The 24,960-nt window shown below is 52.6% G+C and overlaps 1 protein-coding gene across 2 annotated transcripts; it reads right to left on the bottom strand.

The window, feature by feature from the left end:
• Nucleotides 1–491: 491 nt before the first annotated feature.
• On the bottom strand, nucleotides 492–23,454 carry BAG3 (BAG cochaperone 3). Of its 2 annotated transcripts, none has more exons than XM_046027314.1 (4): nucleotides 22,912–23,454; nucleotides 7,170–7,499; nucleotides 5,155–5,559; nucleotides 492–1,871 (listed from the first exon to the last, which is right to left on the bottom strand). In XM_046027314.1, exons 1-4 carry the CDS (start codon nucleotides 23,089–23,091, stop codon nucleotides 1,047–1,049), a joined length of 1,740 nt encoding a protein of 579 aa, XP_045883270.1. In that variant the 5' UTR covers nucleotides 23,092–23,454; the 3' UTR covers nucleotides 492–1,046. The 2 variants fall into 2 exon arrangements, with proteins under 2 accessions (XP_045883270.1, XP_045883269.1); XM_046027313.1 differs by having other exon boundaries at nucleotides 492–1,874; nucleotides 22,912–23,451.
• Between the last annotated feature and the right edge of the window lie 1,506 nt (nucleotides 23,455–24,960).

Below are 24,960 nucleotides of genomic sequence, written 5' to 3'. Positions count from 1 at the left end.
CAGTCTGAGAAGATACACCCAGCCTGGTCTGATGACTCAGAGAAGTGTCAGATAGAGATGACCCCAAGACTCTCACAGAACACATTCTCAACCCCAGTGACCTGGACCGCACACAACACTTGGGTCAGCCTCGGGCATCACAAGACACTGGTTTTCCTGTGTCCGTCTGAACCCTCCCAGCCCCTTGCCAAGGCCTGAGGGTGGCCCGAGGCCAGGTAAGCAAGGATACTGCTGGGGCGGCCTGAGCTGGGCCAATCCCAACAGCGACATTCCCATCCCCTGGGTGCACGGCCCCGAGTCTTCCCGTTCATAGCTGCGATCTGAGGATGAAACATGACGGTCACTCACTCTCTCACGAGCCGGACCCAGAGAGAGCTCGTGGATCCCAGGGCTGGCCTGTAAATGCAGCTGCCACGGACCATTACTGAAGCCAGTGAGACCCAGACTTGATGCTGCCGCTCCTCCAAATTTCAGAAAGCACAAAAAAAATCTTGAGTTATATTATTACTTTATTTTCCTTTTTTTAAATGTAACATTAAAGTCATCCAACATACAGATATTCCTAGGGCTCCTTGCACATTTTACTCTATCTAAAGTCAGCTATTTTAGCTATGAGATGAAGAGAATCATCCCATTAAAAGGGCACTGTTTCTGGAAAATGTGTTCCATATTTGTGTGATGGGATATCAACACCGCATTCACCAGCCAAAACCCTCCTTCGGTCCAGAGCCCTGAGAAGACAGCTTACAACCACGGCTGACACGTGGTGCCCATGTACAGAAAGGGCCCCAACAACAAGCAGTGGGGTTAAACTTCTGAAACAAGCAACTTCTTCATTTGTACAGAATAAGAATACAGGAGAAAAGCATCATTTTCCTTTTAGCCCTTTAATTAGTGTGTTTGGCCTCCACCCAAGTTACTGTGTACCAAGCGCCTACGAATAGTAAAAACAAACTGATTTAAAGTCCCTGAAATGCATGCAACTTAAAATTCCCTAACGCACACCAGCAGCTCCCAGCGCCGGGGTCTGCCGCGTGTGGCGGCGACTACGGGGCGGCGGTGTTTCCAGCTGTGTCTGTCGCGTCGGTGCTGCCTGGGTTTGCAGCTGCTGCTTCTCTGGCTTCCGGCTGCTGGCTGGCTGTCTGCGGATCTTCTCCATTTCCGGCACTTCTCTTATTCTTGTCTGTTGCCATGGCACCCATCTCCATGATCTCCTGCAGTGGCTGATCGGTTTCAAGGGCGCTAGGCTGGAGTTCATAAACCTGGACTTGACCCGGGACGTCTATTGCTTTCTGTTCAAGTCTCTCCAGGATGGTCTGAACCTTCCTGACACCATCTCTCCTGGCCTGGCGGACGTCAGCTCGTCCTTCGGGGTCTACCGAATCCAGCGCCAGCAGCTCTTTGGTCAAATACTCTTCTATCATCAGGTACTTCTTGTCCGTCTTCTTGCCTTCGAAGTTGTCCACGGCCTGCTCCAGCCCCTGCACGTTCTGTAAGATGGCCTCCACCTTCAGCACGCCCGGGTGTTTCGGGGTCGCCTCCGCTTCCGCTGGTTTGGGAGGTGTGGCTTCCGCGGGGGCAGGGCCGGGGGCTGCCCCCTCTTGGGCAGCCACATTCTTGGGGGACGGGGGGACAGCAGGCGGGGTGGGGCTGGGAGGACAAGGAACCGGAGCCGGAGCCGCCGGAACCTTGACTTCCACCCTCTCCGAGGCGGGTGGGGGCTTCTGGGCGGCAGGTGCTGAGTCTGCCTCCTTGCGGATCACCTGAATCGGGACGTGTCCAGGAAGGAGATCTGGTCCAACTGGGCCTGGCTTGCTTTCAGGTTTGTTTTCAGGTTGGGGAACAGGTGAAGATTCTCGATGAGTCATGGGCTGCTGAAAAGAGGCAAGGACACAAAGATAATTTTAATACCCGGCTGAGAGTCCCAGGCGGTTGTCTGTAGCGAGTACTACTGACTAGAAAGAAAACTGGGGGAATGGCTTTAACGGTAGCAGAGATTTTCGAAGTCAACCACATACAGTTACAGAATGAAAACATCCTGATCATGTACGGGACCGAACCATTCATTTCCATTTGTCACTCTGGCCTGTGCGTCTGTTACCGCTCGCTGAACTTTTCTGTAGATGGTCTTCTTAGGACAACAAAAACAAAACCGATACAGTTTTCCAAAAATGAACACTTGCTCACCAAAACCTCGCTGACTGCCGAGCTAGCTTAGCTCCAAGCAAAGTCCTGCATGACTTAGAATCTTGGTGAGGCAGCCGTCGGGGAGTAACTGCCACAACCTCTCCCTGCCGCCAGGAGGACCGTCGCTGTTCCCGGGAGGACAGTCCCACGTCCTGTTTCGGAAAAGGTGTAATCTGCTCTTTTTAAAAAATCTACCACAGCCTCGTGGTTTCTGCCCAGACTGATGTATTTTTCTGAGAATAAGCACGATGCCCAAAACAGTTAGCTCTGGGAGGACGTCGCGGGGCGCCTCTGCGCCAACACTCGTCCATGTGTCCCCGCGCTGACTCCTGGCTACACGGGCCGAGATGCTTTTTAAGGTAACTGCAAACGGCAGTTTCTAGAATAAGCTGTACTTAAAACAAGTATCTTGGTTCTCCCAGCATTTCAGTGAAGTGGAGTGGACAGACGATGCTGTTAGTTTCAGAAGCACAACCTGGTGACCTGACAGTTTTACACGTCCCGCGGTGCTCACCTGAGTACGCCGAGTCGCCCTCCGTTCCCATGATACTGACCGTATTCCCTACACCTCAGTTCATCCCTGTGACTTTGTGACTGGAAGTCTGTACCTCCTAATCCCCTTCATATTCTGCCCATCCCCCATGTGCCTCCCCACTGGCAACCATCAGTTTATCCTCTGGATTTAAGGATCTGCTTGGGGGTTTTTGGTTTACTCTATTGTTTTGTTTTTTAGATGCCACGTATGAGTGAAATCACAGGTATTTCTCTTTTACCAACTATTCACTTCACCTGATACCCTCTAGGTCTATCCGTGTTGTTGCGAACGGCAGGAGTTCACTCTTTTTCGTGGCTGAGTAATATTCCAGTGTACATGCACTCCACGCCTGCTTTATCCATTCATCTATCGATGGACACTTGGGCAGCTTCCGTACCTTGGCTATTGGGAATAATGTTGCAATACACCCAGGGGTGCATATAGCTTTCCTAATTAGTGTTTTTGCCAAACCCCTTTAAAAATTTCATGCATCCTCATTTCATCAACTGAGGAATAACAGTTAGACTACATGATTTCTAAAATAATCCCAATTTAAAATACTAAATTCCGCTATAATGTTGTTAAGTCAAATCTTTGCGAATCTTCAAAGAGAGATCTTTGAACAAACGCTAAAAGGGAGGGCACCACAAACAAGGGTAAGGAAGAAAAAGACTAAATATCGTTTCACCGATTCTGGGATCTATATGGGAAAGACACGAGGTGAAGCGTTTCTGGCTCTGCACATGGACATGCTTTCCTGGGATTTCTGAGCCCAAGTTAGGATCTGGCTGCTACTTTGCCATCTGAGTGCTAAGAACCCCCTTTTCCACCAGACCTCTTTTGCCAATGTGGATGTCCTCGACTCTGGCTCTTACCACTCAGGGACCAGCCACACACCCCACTTTGAGTTTTAAAGTGATCTCTCAGTAAGAAAAATGACTTTAGAAACTCTTAAGAGGGGTTGCTCGACGGCTTGTACACTTTGAAAATGTCAAGGTCACAAAAGCAAAGGAAGTCCGAAGAACTGTTCCAGATTGAAGGAGACTGAACAGAAAGGATATCTAAATGCAGTGCTCATGATCCTAGATTAGATCCTGGAACGGGGAAACCGCTATCAAGGAGATTTGAAAGTGGACTGGGTATCAGATAACAATGTTATAAGGATGTTAAGTTTCCTGATTCTGATCATTGGATGGTGGTTATGAATAAGGTCTTTCTTAGGAAAATATTTCCTGAATTATTGATGGATAAAAGGGCACAATATCCACAATTAAATGTCCAACAAAGAAACCACATGGATGATATGCACTGAAATAAGAAATGGCAAAGCAAACAGAGCAAAATGTTAACAGTGAACGTGGATGAAGGATATACTGGGTTTTTTGGTATGATTCTTAAAACTCCTCTGTAAGGTTGAAATTATTTCCAAATAAAGAAGCTAAAAAAAGAAACATAGGAGGATGTTATCACCATTTATAGTAAGACACCCCACACATTTGCCTACGAGGGGCTTTCCTTCTAAAAACTGTGGCAGAGAACCTATTCCGCTGCTCACGTTGGGTGGCCCAGACCTGCTCAAGGCTCTGCTACGCTGTAAACTGTGAAAATGAATGACCTCCTCCTCCACGATGTGCCCTACAAGTTGCCCCTGAAGGATGAATAGGTCTGTGCCTGGGACTTTACCAGGCTGGAAGGTTTCCCAGCCAGCCAGCCCATCATCAGTCAGGCAGTGTGGTCCTTCACCCCCAAGGAGAGAGGTGTAAGGTCCCTGCCATTAAGGGACAGGTAAGATGAACGCTTTGGAAGGCACAGAGTAACCCACACCCAGTCACGAGGGCCTGTGACGGGATGCCGTGAGGAGGAGGAGGTGGAGGAGGATTCACGGAAGAGGCAAGACTGTCTGGTCCCTTGGAGGGCGGGGAGAACCTGGGCTGTGACGGCATTTCAGGGAGCTGGGTCAGCATGAGCAAAGGCACAGGGGTGGGAAGAACAGAAAGGGCTTGCGGAGCTAGCTTGTGGAGCTATCTCTGAGGAAGGAGACAAGCTGCCTGGAACACTGGAGACGAGGCTGGGGCTGGGGTGTGGAAGGGGTCTGAAGGGCCCTGAAAAAATGTGGTGGGCGCTAAGGTGCCCGGGTCCCCGGTGTGTGAGTGACACTAGACACGGGGCCGAGCTGTTTGTCCCCAGGCAGCGGAGGTTCTGTCCCGAAGGCAGCTGCAATGACCCATGAGCAGAAGCTGCAGAAGTACTGAGCGTTCCCAGCGCCCGTCCTGCACTTCTGCGCATGACTGGCCAATTCCCAGATCTCACTTCCCCGAGGAACACACGTGGGAGCTAGTGAGGACCCGTGGAGGGCCCAGGGGGCCTGCACATTGCTCCTTGGCCCCTGGAGAGCCGCTGCCGGAGCCAGGCTGTGGGCACCAACTCCGTACCTGAGGCCTGTCGACCACGGTGTGCACACGGTGGGGCGATGGCGAGTGCACTGGTGTGCTGCTCCTGGCCGGAGAGCCCTCCCGGCTGGATGCACCCCGGACAGGGGACCGGAACGGGGACGCTGCTCGCATGGGCCGAGGCTCCCAGTCATCCCCTGGGACCCGGGGGTACATCGGCTGGTAGGTCTGGTATTCACCCTGCTGAGCTGGGTAGTGGGTCTTCTGAGCTTGGTGGAAGGAGGGCTGAGCCGCTGGCCGGGTGACATTCTGCTCGTGTATCACAGGGATGGGGATATAGCCCCGGGGGAGCTGATGACTGCCCAGGCTGCTCCTGCCGGAGGAGGAGGGCAGGCTGGCCGAGGAGGACGAGGACGAGCAGTCCGAAGCAGCTGGAGACTGGGATTGCTGCAAGACACAGAGAGAAGAGGCATGAGTGACCCTCTGTCCTGATGCCCTGACCTTGCCTCATTTATGTGCCTGCTCAGGGTAACACATTCGGACCTTTTACCTGAAACCTTTCCATCTCCAAAATGCACCACACACTCGGGGCTCTAGAGCCAAGGGGCATTCCAAGCCTTGCCAGCTCAATAGCCTCTTTAAAATTAATTAAATAATTAATTACAGTGCAGAAAAGTGGAGTTGGGGGGCAGAGGGAGAGGCAGACACCCCGCTGAGCAGGAAACCCCATGGGGGGGCTTATCCCAGCACCCCGAGATCATGACCTGAGCCAAAGGCAAACACTTAACTGAATGAGCCACCCAGGCGCCCCTCGATAGCCTTTTGAGAATCTAAAGTATGGGAAAAAATGCCCTGTTGTTCCTGAGCTGAAGTTTCAGTAAGACCATCTGTGGCCGTGCTTCAGCCCAGGGCCGTGCACAGAAGTGCTCAATGCGCTGCTCGTGTTGTTGCTACTCCCGTTGTTATCGACGACGTCGCCTCTTTCTCTAACCCTTTCCTTGCAGTCTACAGGGGATCCCGCTGGGCACGGGGAGCAGCACATCCTACGTGGCCCGAAGCAGGCCACCCCGCAGACCGCCTAGAAAAATCAGGTGGGTGTTTCCGCAGATGGCTTCAAAGGACCCTGTTCAGATTTCTCTGATTAATGTGTCGCTTCTGATTTTCACAACAAAAATATTACAAATACAGGTACTCCTTCAAGAGCCAAAGGAGGCCAGGCTAACTCTGGGCACAGACACAGAGCGAGCACCCACGCTCACCAACACTGCCAGGGGACACAACCAGACAGTCTGCAGATGGGAAAACCAGAAGGGCTTACTGCTTGGGAATCCTACTGGGGTCCACGGGCCCTCAAATCCCAGCTAAGAACTGGATTAAGAACTCTCTGGTTGTTAGTGTACTGAAGCATAAAGTGTACTGAATAAAATCCTATCGTCCAACAGCTGACTTCCCGACTCTACTCGGGGTTTCCTTTTTTTTTTTTTTTTTTTTAAGATTTTATTTATTTTTTATTCAGTTATTTGAAAGAGAGACAGATAGGGACAGAGACAGTGAGAGTCAGCACAAGCGGGGAGGAGAGGGAAAACCAGGCTCTCTGCCGAGCAGGGAGCCCGACATGGGGCTCGATCCCAGGACCCTGAGGTCACAACTCGAGCCGAAGGCAGACGCTTAACTGACTGAGCCACCCAGGTGCCCCTTTGGGTTCCTTTTAAACCACGGGACACTGTGTGGGCAGGTATGCCGCCTCGTTTTCCTATCAGCACAGCTCCAAGCAGTCGTTTGTGACATGGAGAGGGGGAGGAGTGCGGAGCACCAGATCAGGAAGCAGGAGGCCAGGCTTCCAGTCCCAGAAATGCCGGCCCTCCCCCTTCATGCCTTCGGACCAAGCAGTTCATCCTATCACACCTGGGAAATGCTGGGGACGTTGTGCGGGCGGTCACGCTGTCTTTGCTGGGTGACCTCTGCTGCCGCAGGCAGGGCCCAGATGCCTGCATGTTAGCAGTGTCTGGCCCAGAGTGTGGGACCAGCCCTGGAGTACACCCGCTCGCTCTCCTTACCTCAGGCCTGTGGGAGGCTGGGGGCTGGGCCGCCGCGGCTGCTGCCACCGCCTGTCCACACTGTCTGTCCGGCTGGGTGGCTTCCGCCACACCCCGCAGAGGTGACTGGGACCTCTGAGGAGCCTCTGTGGCCGCCTCGGTTCGGAATCGCTGCGTCCCTGGCTGGGGACAGACAAAGGAAGGGCGTGGCTGCCGGCCCTCAGTGCCTTCGTGGAGGACAGGAATGGCAATGTAGCCTGGTCGGAGCTGGGGGTACACGGCGTGGCTTTCCCGAGCGGGCAGCAGCCTGGGGCCGTCCTGGGAAGGGCCGTTTGCAGAGGACGGTGCTTCCTGCAACACAGAAAGGAGGAACAGTCTGGTTAGGAACTGGGAAGGAAACACCCCAAAGAGGCAAAAACATGTTGCTAAGTGCCATCCTCCCCAGTGATCCCGGGCACCTCCCCCACCTCCGGCATCAGTCATGCCAGCTGAGCCCAGAGGGCGAGGCTGCTGGCAGGCACCCTCTGCATCTGCCTGATATCCCTCCAGCACAAGGCTGGCGTTCGGGCAGCAGTTCATGAGTTAGGGGCATCCAGAGAAAGCAGACGAGCCACGGTGTCCATGGAACACAGGGAGGTCCCAATTTCCGAAACTGGTCGGACAGGTTTCTTTTATGGGTGACAGTTGGCAGCAGTATGTAGGAGAGCCACTGACTGCCCCCAAATCAGAGACGCAGATCAGAAGGCGCGAGGATGAGTCAAGTCCAACTCACTAAATTATTGCCGGCTTCCCCGCTTCCTCAAAGGTCCTAGCGTTTCCTAACAACACAGGGTTGTGCTGGACCCAAACACAGGACACAGCTTGGACATCCTTGCCGAGAGGCGGCAGTGGGGCGAGGCTGCCTACCCGGGGACATTTTCGGAACAAGCTGCAAGAAAGGGAGATACGGCACACACAGGCTGCGCAGCAGGAGAACAAATTATGGAGGATGAATTATGCTGGTCTGATGATGCCAACAAAAGCTGCTCTGGCAGGGAGTGGCTGGGGTCCCTCTCGTGTCCTCTCATGAAGTTGTCCCTTCAGCCGCCTGGCTATTTTGGGCCCCTTAAGAAGGCCAAGGTCCAGATGTACCACAGAGAAAGATCTTGTTTCAGACAACAAGGCCGGTCAGTCCCTCACGGGGCAATGTCATTTCTCACCAGGGGCTGAGCAACCAGTCACGGACCCCCAAGGCTTCCAGTCTTGACTATCTCCTGAACCCTCCTAGAGGGTCCTTTGCAGAAGACGACGCTATGGAACTGTGCCACTCACACACAGCTTGCTAGGTCAACGATGAAGGAGAACGATCCTTCCTGAAGGACGTATCTCTCCGAACTGCAAACAAATGCCAAAGCCTGAGAATCCGGGAGCTTGCAGGGTCTGCTTCTCACTGTCGCAGAACCAGTCGCAAGTGAGGAAAGCTGATTTGCATTGTGAGGGATCAGCCATTGTACTTTTGCCTTGTTTCTGTGTTTGTGTGCAACAGGCAGCAGTGGTGGGCCCTGGAATTTAGCTCTTTCAGACCCTGTCAACTGCCTCCCGCCTGCTGCGCCCCTGCCCCGGGCCTCCCGCACACAGGAGAGGCAAGGGTGTCGCTGTGTCCTTGGGGACACCAGCAGACAGGCACTCTCAGATTAGAATACCCACGTGTTCGGGGTGGCAGCATTATTTTAGCCTGCTTAGCTCTCAGGTCACCCAAGAGCAGGCTGTGGGTTCCGGCCTCCCATTCAGAAGCCAGTTCCTGCTGGGAGATGGGCACCAGGAGGGAAGCAGCAAGAGGCACCGAGGACACCCAGCGCTACTCGGTGCCGACTCCTAACCCGCCATCTCGGCATGTGATCCGCTCACCGGCGCGCTCTTCCTTCCAGCCTCAAGCAGGGGCCCGGACAAGTCCTGGGCACCTTCTCTGCTTGCTGCCTGGGGGCTCACCATTCCGTCCCAGCCACATACAAAAGACCTCAGCTATCCATACAATCCTCGGGCAGGGCAGTTAGGAAGCCCTCATCCACCGACCACCTCCTGGTGACCATCTAGCTATCCAGATACTGGGTCCTGTGGGCTCACCAGACCAGCCATGCACAATCCCTGCCAACTAGGGGCTTACGAGACAGTCTGAGACAACAGAAACACATAGGAAGCAAAACCGGCCAGAAAGCATACGAGGCTCTGTCAATGGGGGACAGGCATGGGCTTTTCTAGCTAGGATGGGGCTGTCCTAGAGAGGCACACAATTGTGCTGCGCAGACCACAAAGTGTTAAAGGAATCAAAACCCAAGGACAAAGCTAAGTGACCGAAGATTCACAGCAGGGGCCGCCCCGTAGGAAATGGGAGTCCCTGGGAGGGTGCTGAACCTTCTGGGAGGCCGGAAGTGTTCTTTCTCCACAAGGCAGATACATACATACAAACCTATCAAAGCACACACCGCCCGGCCCCGGCCGCATTCCACCCGCACGATCCGATTTTGACAGGGGCAGGCTGCCAACCCCACCAGGCCCGCACAGCCTCCAGCTCAGCCCCTTCCAGGGCCTGGAAACCTTAGATGGACCTGGCTGAGGCTTGGCTCCTCCTGGGGGAAGCCCCTGGATCCAGAAGGCACGGCAGGCCTGCCAAGAGCTGCACTTTTTATGCATCTTACTGAATAGATTCTGTACAGCTACAAGAGAAAAGGGAAGGCAACGGCCAGAGGGGAGGGAGGAAGCAAGACTACTTCCTCCTGCCCAGAGGAGGTGACAGCCAGGCCTGCCTCCTGGAGCCAGTACGCCGCCTGGGTCTGGGGAGAAGTGCCTGGTCTTGATGGTTTGGTTGGTGGAGGAAAGCTGTGTTCACTGGAGGAGGGCTGGGGAGTCCGAGCAGCAGAGGGAATGGGGACAGCACGTGAAGGTCAGTGCTGAGCTGACGAACGTAAGGCCACAGCGCAGAGGCCTCACATCCACGGTCCAAGGGCTGCTGACAACAAGAGAGGCCAGGTCCCGGCAAGACAGAAGGAGCCGAAAGGAGAAACCCGACACGTGGGGAAAGGAGGGGAGGAGGCCGGGATGAGAGCAAGGAAGGGCTGGAGATGCAGGGGCTGACGGCCTGGAAAGGGAAGGGTGACCAGGGAGGGGAGCAGGAGGAGGAAAGGGAGAGGCCTCCGTGGCTGGCCAGACAGCAGCAGCGAGGGGGAAGGGCCATGGCCGAAACCGAGTCCTGAGCCTGGGGTTCTCGGGGCGACGGTGCGGACGGCTGCAAGGGTTAAGGGCGGCTAGAGGCCCTGACGTGCCGCACGCTGGCTTCTGCACGAGGTGACCCATTTGATGAAGAACCCTATGTCTCTTCACGAGTCCCACATCTAAAAGAACACTCCCGTCCCATTCTGATTGGGGTTTTGTTTAGAGAAACACTGCTGGGGGTAAGCAGAAAAACCACATCAGCTTCACAGAGTGCGAGACTGAGCGCTTGTACGGGAATGAGTAATTTATTTATTTATTTTTTTTTAAAGATTTTATTTATTTATTTGACAGAGAGAGATTACAAGTAGATAGAGAGGCAGGTAGAGAGAGAGAGGGAAGCAGGCTCCCTGCCGAGCAGAGAGCCCGATGCGGGACTCGATCCCAGGACCCCGAGATCATGACCTGAGCCGAAGGCAGCGGCTTAACCCACTGAGCCATCCAGGCGCCCGGGAATGAGTAATTTAAACCAGCAACGAAGCTCCCACCTAGACGAAGCTCCAGAAGAAGAACGCTGAAGCCCCTCCCCCCACGAGTCTACACCGGCTCCCGTTAGACTCCTCTTAGCAGCAGATGCTTCTGCGCTGACTAACCAGAAAGCACCACCCAAAAGGGTTCAATGGCCCATTCTGTCTTCTAAGGTGCTTTTCATCACAATCTAACAAAAAAAGACACTTTTTTTTAAATGAGAAAAATGGGGAGCCTGGGTGAGTCAGTCGGTTAAGCATCCAACTCTTTTTTTTTTTTTTAAGATTTTTTTTTAATTTATTTATTTGACAGAGAGAGATCACAAGTAGACAGAGAGGCAGGCAGAGAGAGAGAGAGGGAAGCAGGCTCTCCGCCAAGCGGAGAGCCCGATGCGGGACTCGATCCCAGGACCCTGAGATCATGACCTGAGCCGAAGGCAGCGGCTTAACCCACTGAGCCACCCAGGCGCCCAAGCATCCAACTCTTGATCTCAGCTTGGGTCTTGATCTCAGGGTCATGAGTTCAAGCCCCTTGCTGGGCTCTAAGCTGGGCATGGAGCCTTTTAAGAAATTAGTAAATAAAATGAAAAAAGGAAAAGCGACAAACGATTCTCGCAGAACAGAACATGCCTCCTCAGTCCCCTAAGAAGCTCCAGCACATCTGGAGGCATACTGGTCAAGGCCGGCACTCCCGATGCAGGACCCAGGACTTGCCCCCTTCTGACCTCAGTGGGGACCAGGGACCGCGCCTGGGGTCAGGGTGGGGGCGGGGAGGGGGGCGCAAGCAAGCCCCGACCAGGCAGGCCCCCCATGCAGGTCCTCCCCTCCTCATCGCCTGCCCCGCAGTTTCTTTGGGCATAATGACAGCACTCCAGGAACTACTTCCCAGGGCAGCTCAGCTCATCATTATCTTGGGGTAAAGACGTCAGGAATCAGTAAGTACAAGATCTGATTAGGAAATAAGACTTTCGCTGCTTATCTCACTACGTTCATTTATAAAATGAATTGGGCCATTCTTCTCCCTTGCTTTGCACTACAGTAAAACCCTGAGATGTATCTCAGAGCACTCACCAACTCCACGAGATGGCAGGATAAAAAGCCGAGAAAATTAGCCCAGATGAGCCAAAATATGCCCTATTAAGTGCAAGGTACTATTATTAGAGAAGCCTGGGGTCAGACTCTGAGCTTGGGTGCGACCTTGGACGTAGGCAAGTCTTGCTTGCTTTCCAGCACTCTAAGAGCACCAGAGCTTTGCTGCTGGTTTTTAATAACAATGTGGGCACTAAGGGGGCAGCCAGGAGATGTGGAAAGAGACGGCGCTCAGTCCTAATCCTGGATCTGCCCCTAAAGATGTGTGTTACATAAGCAGCTCATAAACCCCTCTGGACCTTACCCTCCTTAGCTGTAAAATGAAGGCAAAGCCCAGATACTCCATGAAGCCGTGGTTCTCAGACTCGAGGTGGTATCAGGAGCACCCAGAAAATGCGTAAACATGCAGACCCTAAGCCAACCTGGACCACACTGAGCAACACTGATCCACGTGAAGTTCTGTCCTGCTCTGGCATCTCCATGACACTTATTCCAAGGTCCCCTTTAGCTCTAAAAATCTACATAGAGCTCAGAAACAAGGAAAAGCTGACATCACAGGAATCTGAAAATGACCACTCTTAACTGTGTTCAGTTAAATCAAAATGGAAGTCACGGATTCAAGGTGTCCCAATGTTTCATGCCCCAAGTGAAGAGGTAGCCACTGACCCCTGGAAGGACTCCTTGTGCCTTTTTTGTTGTTGTTAAAGACGTCTTCAGTGAGAGAGAGCAAGCAAAGGCGGGAGGGGCAGAGGACAAGAAAGAGAGAGAGACAGAGAAAATCTCAAGCAGACTCCGCACTGAGTGCAGAGCCCAACCTGGGACTCGATCTCACGACACTGAGATCACACCTGAGCGGAAACCAAGAATCGGGTGCTTAACTGACTGTGCCACCCTGGCACCCCAGGACTCCCAGTGCCTTGAAAGCAGGGCAAGAACACCAGCCCTTGGGTAGCTACCCCGGGATATGCTAACCATCATGCCGGACGCTGCACTCTCACAGCCTTCGTGGCTTTGGGGACAGCCGGGGAGCAGGGTTTGCCTTGACCTATCCACAATCGGCTCCCCGTTCACTGAGTGGCCTCTGAACCCTGAAAACAGCCCCCGTCAACCCCCAACCTCAACTCCATGGCAAAGCGCTCTCCAAAGTGTTCTCAGCACCTACAAGGCACAGCTCCCGCCAGGGTGGACTGAGCCAAGGGTCCGAGGAGGAGCGGAGGTTAACTTTCAGGGCTGCCCCGGAGGCTCAAGTAGGACACACATCGTATAATTGGGTTTTGAGGCCAGAAGAGCTTTCACAACGGTTGGGTGTTGACTTTTACTAACGACACTTCAAAAACTTGTAAAACAAAGAAAACAAGATGGAGGAAAGCAGGAATCCTGAAGTCCCCATGTATCCATGGCCTGGATGGCAATTAGGTAGCTTGGCTCCCTTCCAGCAGGCAGGAAACAAAACAAAAGAAAAACTTCCTTCTAAAGCACACACAGTTGAGCTTCAACATCCTTCCAAGACTTTCCATTCGGTATGCTCGGGCCCTGGACATGAATTAAGTATGACTGCCAATCTGATGGGTCCCTCAGCCAAGCTCAGTTTCCCCTGCACCGTGAAGAAGGGTCTCTCCCTCCGGCCAAGTCTGGGCACATAATGGACACCCTGCCTTCTCCTCAGAAGCCCATGTACAGCGCTGCTGGTAAGACAAGAGTCTGTGCTCACCACAATGTCTGGACGCAGCCCAGTGACAGGGCGGCTGGCGGCTGGACCTCACTGCCTGTTACCAGAGCACAGACTTTATCCTGGGGTCACCGAGACAGGTGTCCCAATGTGCTCCTACTGGGGAAAGCTCTCTATAGGATGAAACTCAACGCCTCTTCTCTTTGCAGCTGTGTCCAAACAAGTAGGAATGAACCCACGTGAGCTCCGGTCTCCCCCGCTGCTGCTCAGCAGCTCTGTGCCCTCAGACAGGACTGCCGGCTACCGAGACTCAGTTTCTCCAGCTGTAAAAATCCCCACAGCTCCCAGGCTTCTTTGCAAAATGTAAGTGAAATGAGGCATAAGGAAGGCTTTGTAAACTGAGCCTGCCCCAAGCCCTACACAATCACGTTCCTTCATTCCACAAATGGTTACTGATAGACCCGGATCTTTTTGTTGGTGGAGCTTAGGGCGTACAATGCCTAAAACCTCAGTGGTCTCGCCAGTTGGCAATAAGCCTATTAGAGTCAGAAGCCCCTTTATCCGAGAGTCTTAAGGACACGAATTAGCAAGGGTGCTGTTTTCTCTGCTGGGAACTGTATCTAATGCTTTACAATCCGGAATCAAACACAGCCAACACTCTAGGGGCCGAGCCCTAAACTCCTATCCTGATCCAAGAAGCTCCAGCCCAGCCACTCTGAAGGGACCCGCCCCGAGGACCAATCCACACTCAACTTGCACTGACCGTGGCTCCTTGCACCGCTGCCCTGAGACCTAGTGAGAAAGCCTGGGCTAGGCTGGGGCAGGAGGATCCGCGCAGGAGCAGAACCTCCCCCCGGCGTCTCCCCAACAATCTCAGTGTGTCCCCCTCAGCAGGGTGTGTGGGCACCTTGCAGACCACGGCTGGTATTTCGGCATCAGCCTCCAGCTCCCTGTTTCCTCCACCCTCTAGAGCCCTCCTCGAGGATTCCATGCAGCAGGTGTGGCCCAAGGTCACAGGGCAGTTACCAGAGAGAACCCCAGTCACCCGATGCCCGGCTCCTGAACTCATGGCTTCAGGGAAATGAAAACCCTAGTTCCTCTTCAGAAAAAAGGAGCAGGGACACCTGCTCAAAGGATCTAAAATCAGGAGTCACAGATGGAAAAATACCTGACATTTCCATATCAGGAAGCAAATGAAGTTACATAAAGAGGCTCCCTCATGTTTCTTCCATGGGTTTCTCAAGGACTGGTCTCATACGAAGGCAGGACGCCGACCAATCTCGAGGCTCCACCATCTGCTAGACACCAGCTCTGCAAGTGTCTGTTGGTATCAGGATGCAGGGCTTCCCTAGATACGCATTTTGTACAAAATCACACCCACCCCCCAAACACACAAATCTCCAATTCACCAACCGCAGCGAGGGCAAGGGCCCCTTTAACCAAGGGAAGCTTCCTTGAGGGGAATTCCTGGGGATGCTCCTCCCCACCTTATGCAGCTGCTCAAGGCATTCCTCCAACAACCACACTCCCCCCGAGGGTGGTGGCAAATAGCAACCCCCCCTCCTCCTTCCACCTGCAGTGACATTTCCACCCCTTAGAGCTGGGTCCAGAACAACTGTGCAAATGGCCAGCCCCTAGTTAATGTGACTCAGTTTCCCCACAACACTGACGGGGCACCTCACTCCTGCCTGGCAACTGCCCTGGCGTCTGTACAGAGATGTGGAGGGAGACACTCCCCTAAGGGAGTCAAGATTAAGGGTTAACACACCACCCCATGCGGGAGAGGCCAGGAAACAGTGTCTCCTGGCCTGTCTTGGCTGAGGGATGAGGGATGAACTTGGCTGGGGCTGTGCGCTGCCGGTTTGGTTGAGACTCCAAAAGGCCCAGTAGCCTTCATCTGACCCCTCCCCACCCGCTGTTGTGTCCCCAAATTAGGTGGGGCATGGGAACTCCAGGGAAGGGTGCTGAGGGCATCCAGACACTAGTCAAAGGACAGCCAGCTAAGGTAGTGCGAGGGGGTAAGAGGCTTGCTTCTGAGAAAAAAGACTTGAGGCCTACCTGGGAGCCAAAAGACCCATGTCCAGACAGATCTGTCTGCCACATGGTGACTCCCCTCCTACTTCATAGCAGAGGCTGTGACTCTATCCACGGATGGAACACACATGTCTGGCCGGGCCCTGACTCGTCACTTTCCATGCACTATCCCCCTGATCCTCGCAGTCCTCCTGGACGGGTAAGGTGGTGTTCCCATTTTAGAGAAGGGGAGACTGAGGTTCAGAGAGGATGACTGATTCATCTGAGATGACCAGAACCCAGGTTTGTCTGACGTCGAGGCTGGCAATGTGTTAACCCTTTCACTATTCCCTCCTCACCTATATAATCTGTCATAGTAATTGTGGCTAATGTCTTCAAATTCTTCATCTTCCCAGGGTAAACCGCAGCAGGGGAGAAAGCATTTAGTTTTGCCCGGTCCAGCTGGGCTGCGGCTCAAGACCTGGAACATTCAGTTCAAGTGTGCTCTGGGCCAGGGAGCCAGTGCTTGGTGCTGAGTCATTGCCTGGCTGAGGCAGGGCCTGCGAGAGGGCCGAGGGCCGGCACTCCGCTCAATTCTGAATCACCATAGCCCCTAGCGCCCCGCGTGGGGCCTCCGGAGGAAGAAAACCCAGCTCTAGCTGGACGGGAGCTGGTCCCCCTCTTGACACTCAGGGTCTGTGGGATGAATTTGGAAGATTCAAAAAGTGATATGGCTGCCTTGTCTTCTGCACACATAATTTCTTTCCTAGCCTCCTGCTGTTTGGATTTAACTATTCACTCATCCATCCAGGGTTCAAGAAGAATCTTTAAAATGACGGGGGGCAGGGGGGATCTACAACTGGACCTTAATGAACACAGAGGATGTGATTTCAAAATAGGAAATGGTTGTTCTCCACCGGGATGCTCCGGAATTTTCGGTGGCAAGTCCCCCCTCAGTTGCTGCGGACACTGCTCTGTGCTGGGAGCTCTGGGGCAGCCACTCCATTTACAGACACTTGACGGAGGCAGTGAGCAATCTGTAATTCTGGGCTCTTCTGAACGGACAGTGTATAAGAAGGCTCACTGTGCACCGTCTGGTCTTACTGCCAGCCACATGGGGAAAGAGAGAGAGAGACAGACTCCTTTGAGGCTGCTCTCTGTGCAGCTGGGCACTAGCAGCGTCTGGCTGCTGGGAGCTCCCGGCCTCTCCAGCTCATTTGCTCCAAGATGCTGTGTCGCTGGTGGGGACAAAAAGAGCTTCTCCAGACTCATAAGGATGACTTAGGAAATCAATACTAAAGTCCTTTGTGCAAAAGAGGCCATTTAGAAATGCAGTAAAAAGGAACCTGCCCCTGGGAGACCTTGGAGAGCCCAGGACAACACTTCAGTGCTTAAAAACCGACAGATGGCTTACAGCAACTTCCACGAACTCTGGGCTTCAGCCTGCACTTCAATTTTCAATAAGGGCGGCTTCCCTTTTACCAGCCTGTCCACTCCGGAGCCCGGCCCGGGTTTTACCCTTCTCGGCACAGAATCATTTACTGAGACTGGAGACCCTGCCAGGCACTGAGGGGCAGAAAGAAGCCAGTCCCCCGAACCCCAACTCTCAGCCCATGGGGATTAGAGCCCGAGGCAAAGCAGACAAGTGGCACCTTTTAGAAGAAAGATTCCAATCAAAGTAACATAGAGTCTGGAGCAGAGACAGCCCACTTCCAACTGGAGAAAGGTTCATGTCAGAAATGCCGCACGGAGAATGGCATGGAAGGAGACAGACCTGTCCTCCAGAGGCACTGAACACCATGACTTGCAGAGAACAGGAGCTCAGGAACTTTCGGATGGAATGAATGAACGGAGACTTGGGCCCATCTCCTAAGTTCAGACACAGGCTCAGGAAACGAGTGGTCTGTAACCAACTGGGGCCATGCCTGGGATGCTCCGAGCATAAAGGAGTTCTAAGAAGCAGCCAGGCCCACTGAGGGCAACATTATCTGTCACCCCTCCTGACACCCCCCGGCCCCCCTGCCCCAGGTGAGGGTAAAACCTCTGGCTACAACAGTCTTTCCGAGGTGCCACAGCCGACAGGCCTCGGATGCATCTATAGTTTCCATCTTAGAGAGCTGTTCTGAGGACTTCAAGAAATAAGGTTTGTAAAGTACCCAACCAGCATTTGGCATAGGTATTTATGCACATGCATGGGTGTGTGTGTGTGTGTGTGTGTGTGTGTGTGTGTGTGTAGAGATCAACAAGAAAACGAGAAGGTTCATTCTAGCCTAAAGAAATTCTCTCTCATGAAGCTTTCGCAAGCTGCCTGGCTTCTAAGGCCCCTGAAGAAATCTTCTCAGAAAAATCAGTAACCCCAGACATCCCATACAGTCACACGGGGCCAGGCAGGCAGCGAGGAGCAAGGTCTGTGTTTGCAAAGGTCAGGATCTGGGGTTTAGCTTCAAAAGTCCAGCTGTGAGTTGGGGATCGGAGGCAGAAGAGGAGGCTGAGTCAAGACCAGCAATGGGGAGCTGGGAGGGACTCGGGAATTTCACGATCAGGCCGACAGAGGTTTCCTCAGTGCTCATCAGCACTAATGGGTCTTCAGAGGTCCCTAATAAGCAAGGCCTTCGTCTTCTGCTCCCCGTTTTCCTGTGTAAGGTCTCGTAACTATTTAAGAGCAACATTAAAGCAGCAAAAATGCGAAGGAGAAAGAGTGGGTTTGGGTTATTCATGGTTTTCTATTTTTGACGATAAATGCCAGACCATTTAAAAAGGTCAAGAGGACGGGGCGCCTGCATGGCTCAGGGGGTTGAGCCTCTGCCTTCAGCTCAGGTCATGATCTCAGTGTCCTGGGATCGAGCCCCACAACAGGCTCTCTGCTCAGCGGGGAGTCTGCTTCCCCCTCTCTTTCTGCCGGCCTCTCTGCCTACTTGTGATCTGTCTGTCAAATAAATAAATAAAATAAAATAAAGGTCAAGAGGAACTAATAAACATGTAGAGTGCCTTATATAAGGCGACTGTGTGTCATTCCAAAAATGGGGACAGGAGGAAAGGGCTGATCAAGCCTCACGGGTGGTCTGAAGCTTTCCGCCTCACAACCAGTCCCAAGAGCATCAAGCAGCTAAGCCCTCTTTGGCCCTGGCTAATGTCAAATGCCACCACAGCTCCCGGGTACTGGCTTTACCCTAGTAAAGGGCAAATCTACCCTACAAAACAGGGTGAATTATGTTCAGTTCTTGCATAAGCCAAACACAGCCTGTTCTTGGAGGGTAAAATGAAGGTCTTGGATGAGCTGGACATCTGAGGTCTCTGACCATGCTCTTCATCCTCCACCCCCCCCCCAGCAAATCCCTGCCCATCAGTTGCAAAGGAATTTGTTCCCCCATCATGCAACTTGCTAGAAAATACAAAGGAGAGAGAATGGCCACTCATCTCCTGATGGTGCTTGGATTCTGCTAAGAGGCCCAAGAGCTTGCAATCGATCTGCAAAGAGCAGAATGATCTCATCTTTACGAAAATTCAGGAGGCTCTGCTAAACCTGGAGCAGAAAATAAATGGGTCTCCCTACTTCAGTCGTAAGTCAAAACATTTCCAATTTCCTCTGAAAGGACATTTCTCCATCTCTCTCCCAGGGCGCAAGTGTAATCGGTCAGATTTTTATGGGGAGCTTCTGGTGGGAGGGCAAAGCAGGAAGGAAATGCTCTGGCTCACTTCTCTCTGGGGTACAGGAGGATCTCGGGACTGCCCTAAGTCAGACTCAGGGCAATGCCACCCCCATATTCACACTCGCACAAGCCAGGTACAAGGGGAATTTGACGGAGAAGGATGACGGGGCCTCAGGCAAAGGATCTGCAGCTTAGATGTTACGCAGGCACAGCTTGAGGGATTCCAGGGCCTATTTGCAGGAAGGTGGGCACTAAATTGCAATTCCCCTCCCCCCTACAAAATGGCTCCCAATACTGGCTCCCAAATGCCAGTCTGGCAAAATCAGGATCATCAGACAAACTTCTCTGACATCCAGATGTCTGGGCCCCACCGTGAGAAATTTGATTCAACATGGGGGGGTGGGGAGGCAGGTAGGGAGGGGGATGACTCCGCTGACAATCCACATTCTTAAAAGGCTTCCCAGGAGACTGCTGGCCTTGGGGATCTGTGCTGGTGACCTCCAAGATCTGCAAAGCTAGAACAGCCCTGCTCGTGGAGGGAGAAGGGTCTCCCTCTGGGGCCAGGAAGGTTTGTGAGAGAGCAGCACAGCACCCCAAAGCTGTTGGTCTTTGTTTAGGGGGGGGGGCAGATAACAGGGAGGTACGGCTGCTATCTTCAGACTCCAAAGTGAGCGCCAACCTCTCTGCCAGGGAAGGGGCCTGGACCGGCATGAACTTGCCAGGAGATTAGTGGCAAACCCACATGCTCAGAAAATCGACATCCAGGAAGACTGCAGGTGGGGAGGTCCAGCTGCTTGGAGCGGAGCTGGATAAAGCCCAAAGTCTTAGCCTGTAGCCGCCCTGCCTCTTCAACGAAAGGCAAGACACTTGCTCTCACTTGCCCCCTCTGTAAAACTAGGGACAGAGTGTCACTCTAACTACCTCAGGGCATTGTGGGAGACCAACTGGAAAACCACAGAAAACAAGACTCAGTGAAACACCAAGTTCTAGTCACTTTCTTTCCCTGAAAGCCATTCCTTTACCAACAAGGTTAGACTGCAAACGCCCAGAGGCGGTCTTCCCCTCCCCCACGACTCCCATCCCCGGCCAAAAAAGGGCTTTCTCTGTTTTTTCATGCTTAACAAATGGTGCTTTATTGACTGATGGCATCTCCTCTCGAAGATAAGGAGGTTCAGAGGGTCCTCTTAGCTCAGCTCCTCCAAAATCATCCTTTGTTTCATGCCAGGGCCCTTTCTTGCTTCGCATTAAGAAGCCAGTTTCTAATATAAAACAATATTGAAGGATTTTCCATTGTATCTCATTCATAGGAAGACGCATTCATGGAAGTGAAACTGAATTAGTCACCCAGATGTTCTGTGCATCTCAAAACACAGGTATGAAAGCTGTGAAGCCCAAAGAGCCAATGAACTAAATGTTTATTCTCTCCTTAAATTTTGGCGCCATGCTGACAAACCTCCAGTAGTTAACCTGGTAAAGAGAACTTATTTCTTGAGTTACCACATCCAGTCATCGCCATCCAAGTAATCACAGCGCAGAGGTCAGCCACGCAGCACTTGGTGGCTGGGAAGACACAAAGACAACCAAACATTCCAGCCGGCACGGTTCACAGCTTCACAAAAGTTCTAGACACTTCTACCTTCTTCTGAGCAGAGACCTTGCCTCTTATCAGGACCTTCTGGTGTAGTTCTCCTTGCTATTAGCACCAGCTGAGTGACCCCTGGAAACATTCTTGAGCTATCTGAGCTTCTTTCTCAGTAAAAGGAAGAGGATGACCTAAAAAGATCTTCCTGGGCCTTTCAACTTCGAAACTCTGACTTAATTTTCAAATCCACTTTTCTGGCATCAGACATCTGATCTAGAAGCTGTTTTCTCTATTTGTCGAGAACAATAGTAACTCAACCTGGTTTTTTTCCCCTTTGAAAAGGTTTATGAAATCACAGCCTAACCAATCCACTGGATGGGTACACAAAGATCTCAGCTTGCTGGGTGAGTCTTATTCTAAAAACAAAGTGTTGGCAATCTGGGTTTATGCTACACTTACAGTGGCTATGTTCAAACTTGACCTTCACTCACAACAAAGGGTGCTGGCAGATTCTGACAGTCCCTGTCTCTGTATGAAGGAGGCCTTGAGAAATTACAGTTTTACACCACACCAAAAATCGACATCCATGCAGAATGCTGGAACAGGGCTGGTTTGAAATGCGCTTCAGTTTCACCCAATTATGGGCTGAACAGACACCAAAAAAGTGCATATAATTATGCCCATCCTGGCTAATTACACACTCTTGTACTAATTTTCAGATAAAAATATACAATTAATTTCTCATAAACGTAAGTTGCTGAATGTTCAACATCTCATTTTTGGGCACCAGGCTCTCAACAATATTTTTAATTTAAGAAATGCATACAAAGGAAAGTGGATATTTCTCCTAAAATAATGATTTATGACATACTTTTAATTTTGTGAATTTTTAAATCTTCAAAACAACTGACCAGTTCTTTATGGCTTTTTAGAAAAAATTTTGCCCCGACAGCATAACAGGACCCTTTAAGTGTGTTTCTTTCTTGCCACGCTTTTTACTTTAAAATAGTTCAAATTTGTAGAAGATTGGAAGTGTAGCACACTTAGCTGTAATCAGACTGATTCCAAATTTCTATTTCCAAACTTTCATGCTCCTCAGGGTTAAAGAGCATATATCTTTGCATATACGTAAATGAGACATACTTCTGGTGCGTTCACAAAAGTACTTCTGTATTAGTTATTTGTGTATTAGAAACTAATCGTAGGTATCTTCATACCATAACAAGGAAGGGAATGGATGCCATTAAAAAAAGAAAATTCTTTCATGCCAGCGTGAGGCAATGTCTTAAGCCAATGGTCAACCATGAGACAGTCTCATATCTTTAGAAATTGCCTTGTAGAAGAACAACTTATTTTCAGCAAATCATACCGGATGTATTCTTACGGAAAACCGTTTCAAACAATAATACAATTTTAACTGCAGATACAAAAAGGGGGACAAATGTATTTACATCAGCCCCTGAGTCACTCTGTGCCCGAGACAATAAAGTCAAGATGCCCCTCGACCAAGCTGAGGAACCTGAGGAGGCAAAAGTCCTTCGAGACCACCCCCAAGCTTGCGAGTGGCCCCCCACGGCGTCCGCCCAAGCGCAGACAGCAGTGAAACCCGGACCTCAGCCCGGGTGGGCGGGCGGCCGCAGAAGCCGCCGCGGGGCCTGGCCCGGGCCTCCGGAGCTGACCAGGCCGGCCGTCCCTCCCGGCCCCTGGCCTCCCCCCCCAGCCACCCGACCCTCGGCCCCTCGGATTCGGCCGGTGGGATGGCACCTGGGGCCACCGCGCCGGTCGCACTTGCCAGGCCGACCCCCGGGAACCAAACGTGGTCCAGGGAGGGAGTCTCCCCCCCCCCCCCCGAGGCCTCCCCCTCGCCCCGACGCGGACCAAGGGCAGACCGTAGCGGGGGCTCGTCGGGGCGCAGCAGGCGGACCCCCGGCGCGGGCGTCCGCCGGCAGGTGCGCCCAGGGTCCCCGCAGCCCCGCCCGGGGCAGCCGCCCCTGCCGCTTGCCGTCGAGGGGGGCCGCCGGCCAGGGCGCGGCGCAGGCTGGCTCACCTTGGGGCCCTCGGGTGGCACGCGAGGGTCGTTCCACGTCGTGGTGCGGCTGTTGTGGTCCACGAAGAAGGGCCAGCCGGTCTGCGGATCGATCTTGATTTCCCAGCCGGGGGGCAGAGGGTCACCGGCGCCGTTGCCGGACGCCATCTGCACCATGGGCGAGTGGGTGGCAGCGCTCATGCTGGGTCGGGGTCTGCCCGGAGGGGCGGCCGCCGGGGTGCCGGGTCGCGGGGAGCCGAGTCGTGGGGTGCCGGGCCTCCAGGCGCCGAGTCGCTCGCTGACCGCGGCCGGATCGAGAGCGGTGCGCGCCGCCGACGTGTCCGGGAAGCCGGCGCCGGGCACCTTTATGAATTAAAGGAGGGGGTGACGTGGCCCGAGAGGGGTGGAAGTGTCTGGAAATAGCCTCCTCGCTGCCAACCGGGAAGGAGATAGAGGGAGGTAGCAACTGGCCGGCTAGAAACTTCTGGTCCTATCCAGAGAAGTTGGCGGCGAGCGGACTGGATGCGGAGCTCCGCCTTGAGTCATCGGCTATAATCGGGGCGGGGCGGGGAGTGGGCGGGGCCTCGGCCGGCCGCCCCTCCCCCACCCCTTCCCTTCCTCCGCCGCCCAGCGGCCCAGGCGGGTGTTCCCGGGCCGAGACTGGTTGGCGGGGCGGGTAGCCTGCAGGGCGTCATCGGTGAGCTCTGGGCGGGTTTCGGTTTTCAGACTCCCTCCCTCCGCGCGGAGCCGGGTGGGTGTTCCCTGGACTGGGACTGCGCGCAGGGTGCCTGCTGCCACTCCTTCCTATAAAAACAAAGTCACCGTGAGCTTTAAAGTCGTGGATTTTAAACTAGAGTCTCGCACACCCCCTTTTGCCCCCTTATATACACTGATAACTTGGGGACACAGGCATTCCTCAAGTACGTTTAATCATTTTTTTTCAAGGGCGGGAGGAGCTCGGGAATGTTGATCTGACACCATAACAAAGCCGGGGAGAAAAGGCAAGTACAAATAGAAATTCACCTGCCCTCTTCGGAAGCCTAAAAAAAGATTGTGTCAACAGTGCTTTTCTGCATCTCAAATATACAAACTATCATTGCATTGAACGACTCTAAAGACAAATCACCTTCTTTTGGGTTTAGATCTTTTTTATGGTAGAGATGGTTTCTTGGCTATCTTAAATCTTGACCTTCATTTGGGAAGTGGGGCCAAGTCTAACCACGAAAAATTCTTTGGTTGATTCAGTGGTGGTTGTGCTTGTAACCTAAACCAAGAAGTTCGCAAGAAGAGCATGTGCCCCCCAGAGGGAGAGTTTGGAGGAGGTTCCATTTCAGATTCTTAGGCAGGCAGACTCACTCCCTTACCCAGAAATATTCTGGAAAGTTGCTTTCATTAAAAAGAAAACCACAGGGGGCGCCTGGGTGGCTCAGTGGGTTAAAGCCTCTGCCTTCCGCTGGGATGGAGCCCCACATCGGGCTCTCTGCTCCGCAGGGAGCCTGCTTCCTCCTCTCTCTCTGCCTGCCTCTCTGCCTACTTGTGAACTCTGTCTGTCAAATAATTAAATAAATAATCTTAAAAAAAAAAAGAAAAGAAAAGAAAACCACAGGTCCAAAATGGTGTTACTTGGCCCAGGCCAAGTCACCAAACCAGGGTTTAATACCTAACCTAATTTCAGTTTCCACTTCCCCCAGAAATATGTCTAAACCCATCAATCAGGAATTTTCTGATAAGCACAAAGAGGTGATCTGTCGCTTGAGCCTTCTGTATCCCCCAAAGGAAGATGAGGTTATTTGCAAAGTAAGAACCCCTGCCCTTCCTCATAAGGGAAGATGATCTTGCCTGAAACAATCCTTTTCTTCTTCCTCCTCCTCCTTTGTTGCCCCACCCTCCTTCTTATAAAAACCTTCCATTTTGTACAACTCTTCAGAGCATCTACTTGCTAGATGGGATGTTGCTTCGTTCATGAATCTTTTAATAAAGCCAATTAGATCTCCAGTTTACTCGGTTGAGTTTTGTTTTTTAACACTTGGAACTAATATTGGACCTAATTTTTCAACTCAAATTCAGAGA

This window comes from Meles meles, chromosome 13 (genome assembly GCF_922984935.1).
Source record: "Meles meles chromosome 13, mMelMel3.1 paternal haplotype, whole genome shotgun sequence".
Lineage (NCBI taxonomy): Eukaryota > Metazoa > Chordata > Mammalia > Carnivora > Mustelidae > Meles > Meles meles.
The sequence above is the reverse complement of the archived record's forward strand: the minus strand, read 5'-3'. Positions and strand labels throughout refer to the sequence as shown.

What these genes read in the sequence shown, in the direction of transcription:
- BAG3 (XM_046027313.1), bottom strand. Translation starts at nt 23,091, where the DNA reads ATGAGCGCTGCCACCCACTCGCCCATGGTGCAGATGGCGTCCGGCAAC. An exon ending in TGCCACCCGAGGGCCCCAAG is followed by an intron (nt 7,500 to 22,911) that starts GTGAGCCAGCCT and finishes TCTGTGTTGCAG; the next exon opens with GAAGCACCGTCCTCTGCAAA. An exon ending in CAGCCTCCCACAGGCCTGAG is followed by an intron (nt 5,560 to 7,169) that starts GTAAGGAGAGCG and finishes TGTGTCTTGCAG; the next exon opens with CAATCCCAGTCTCCAGCTGC.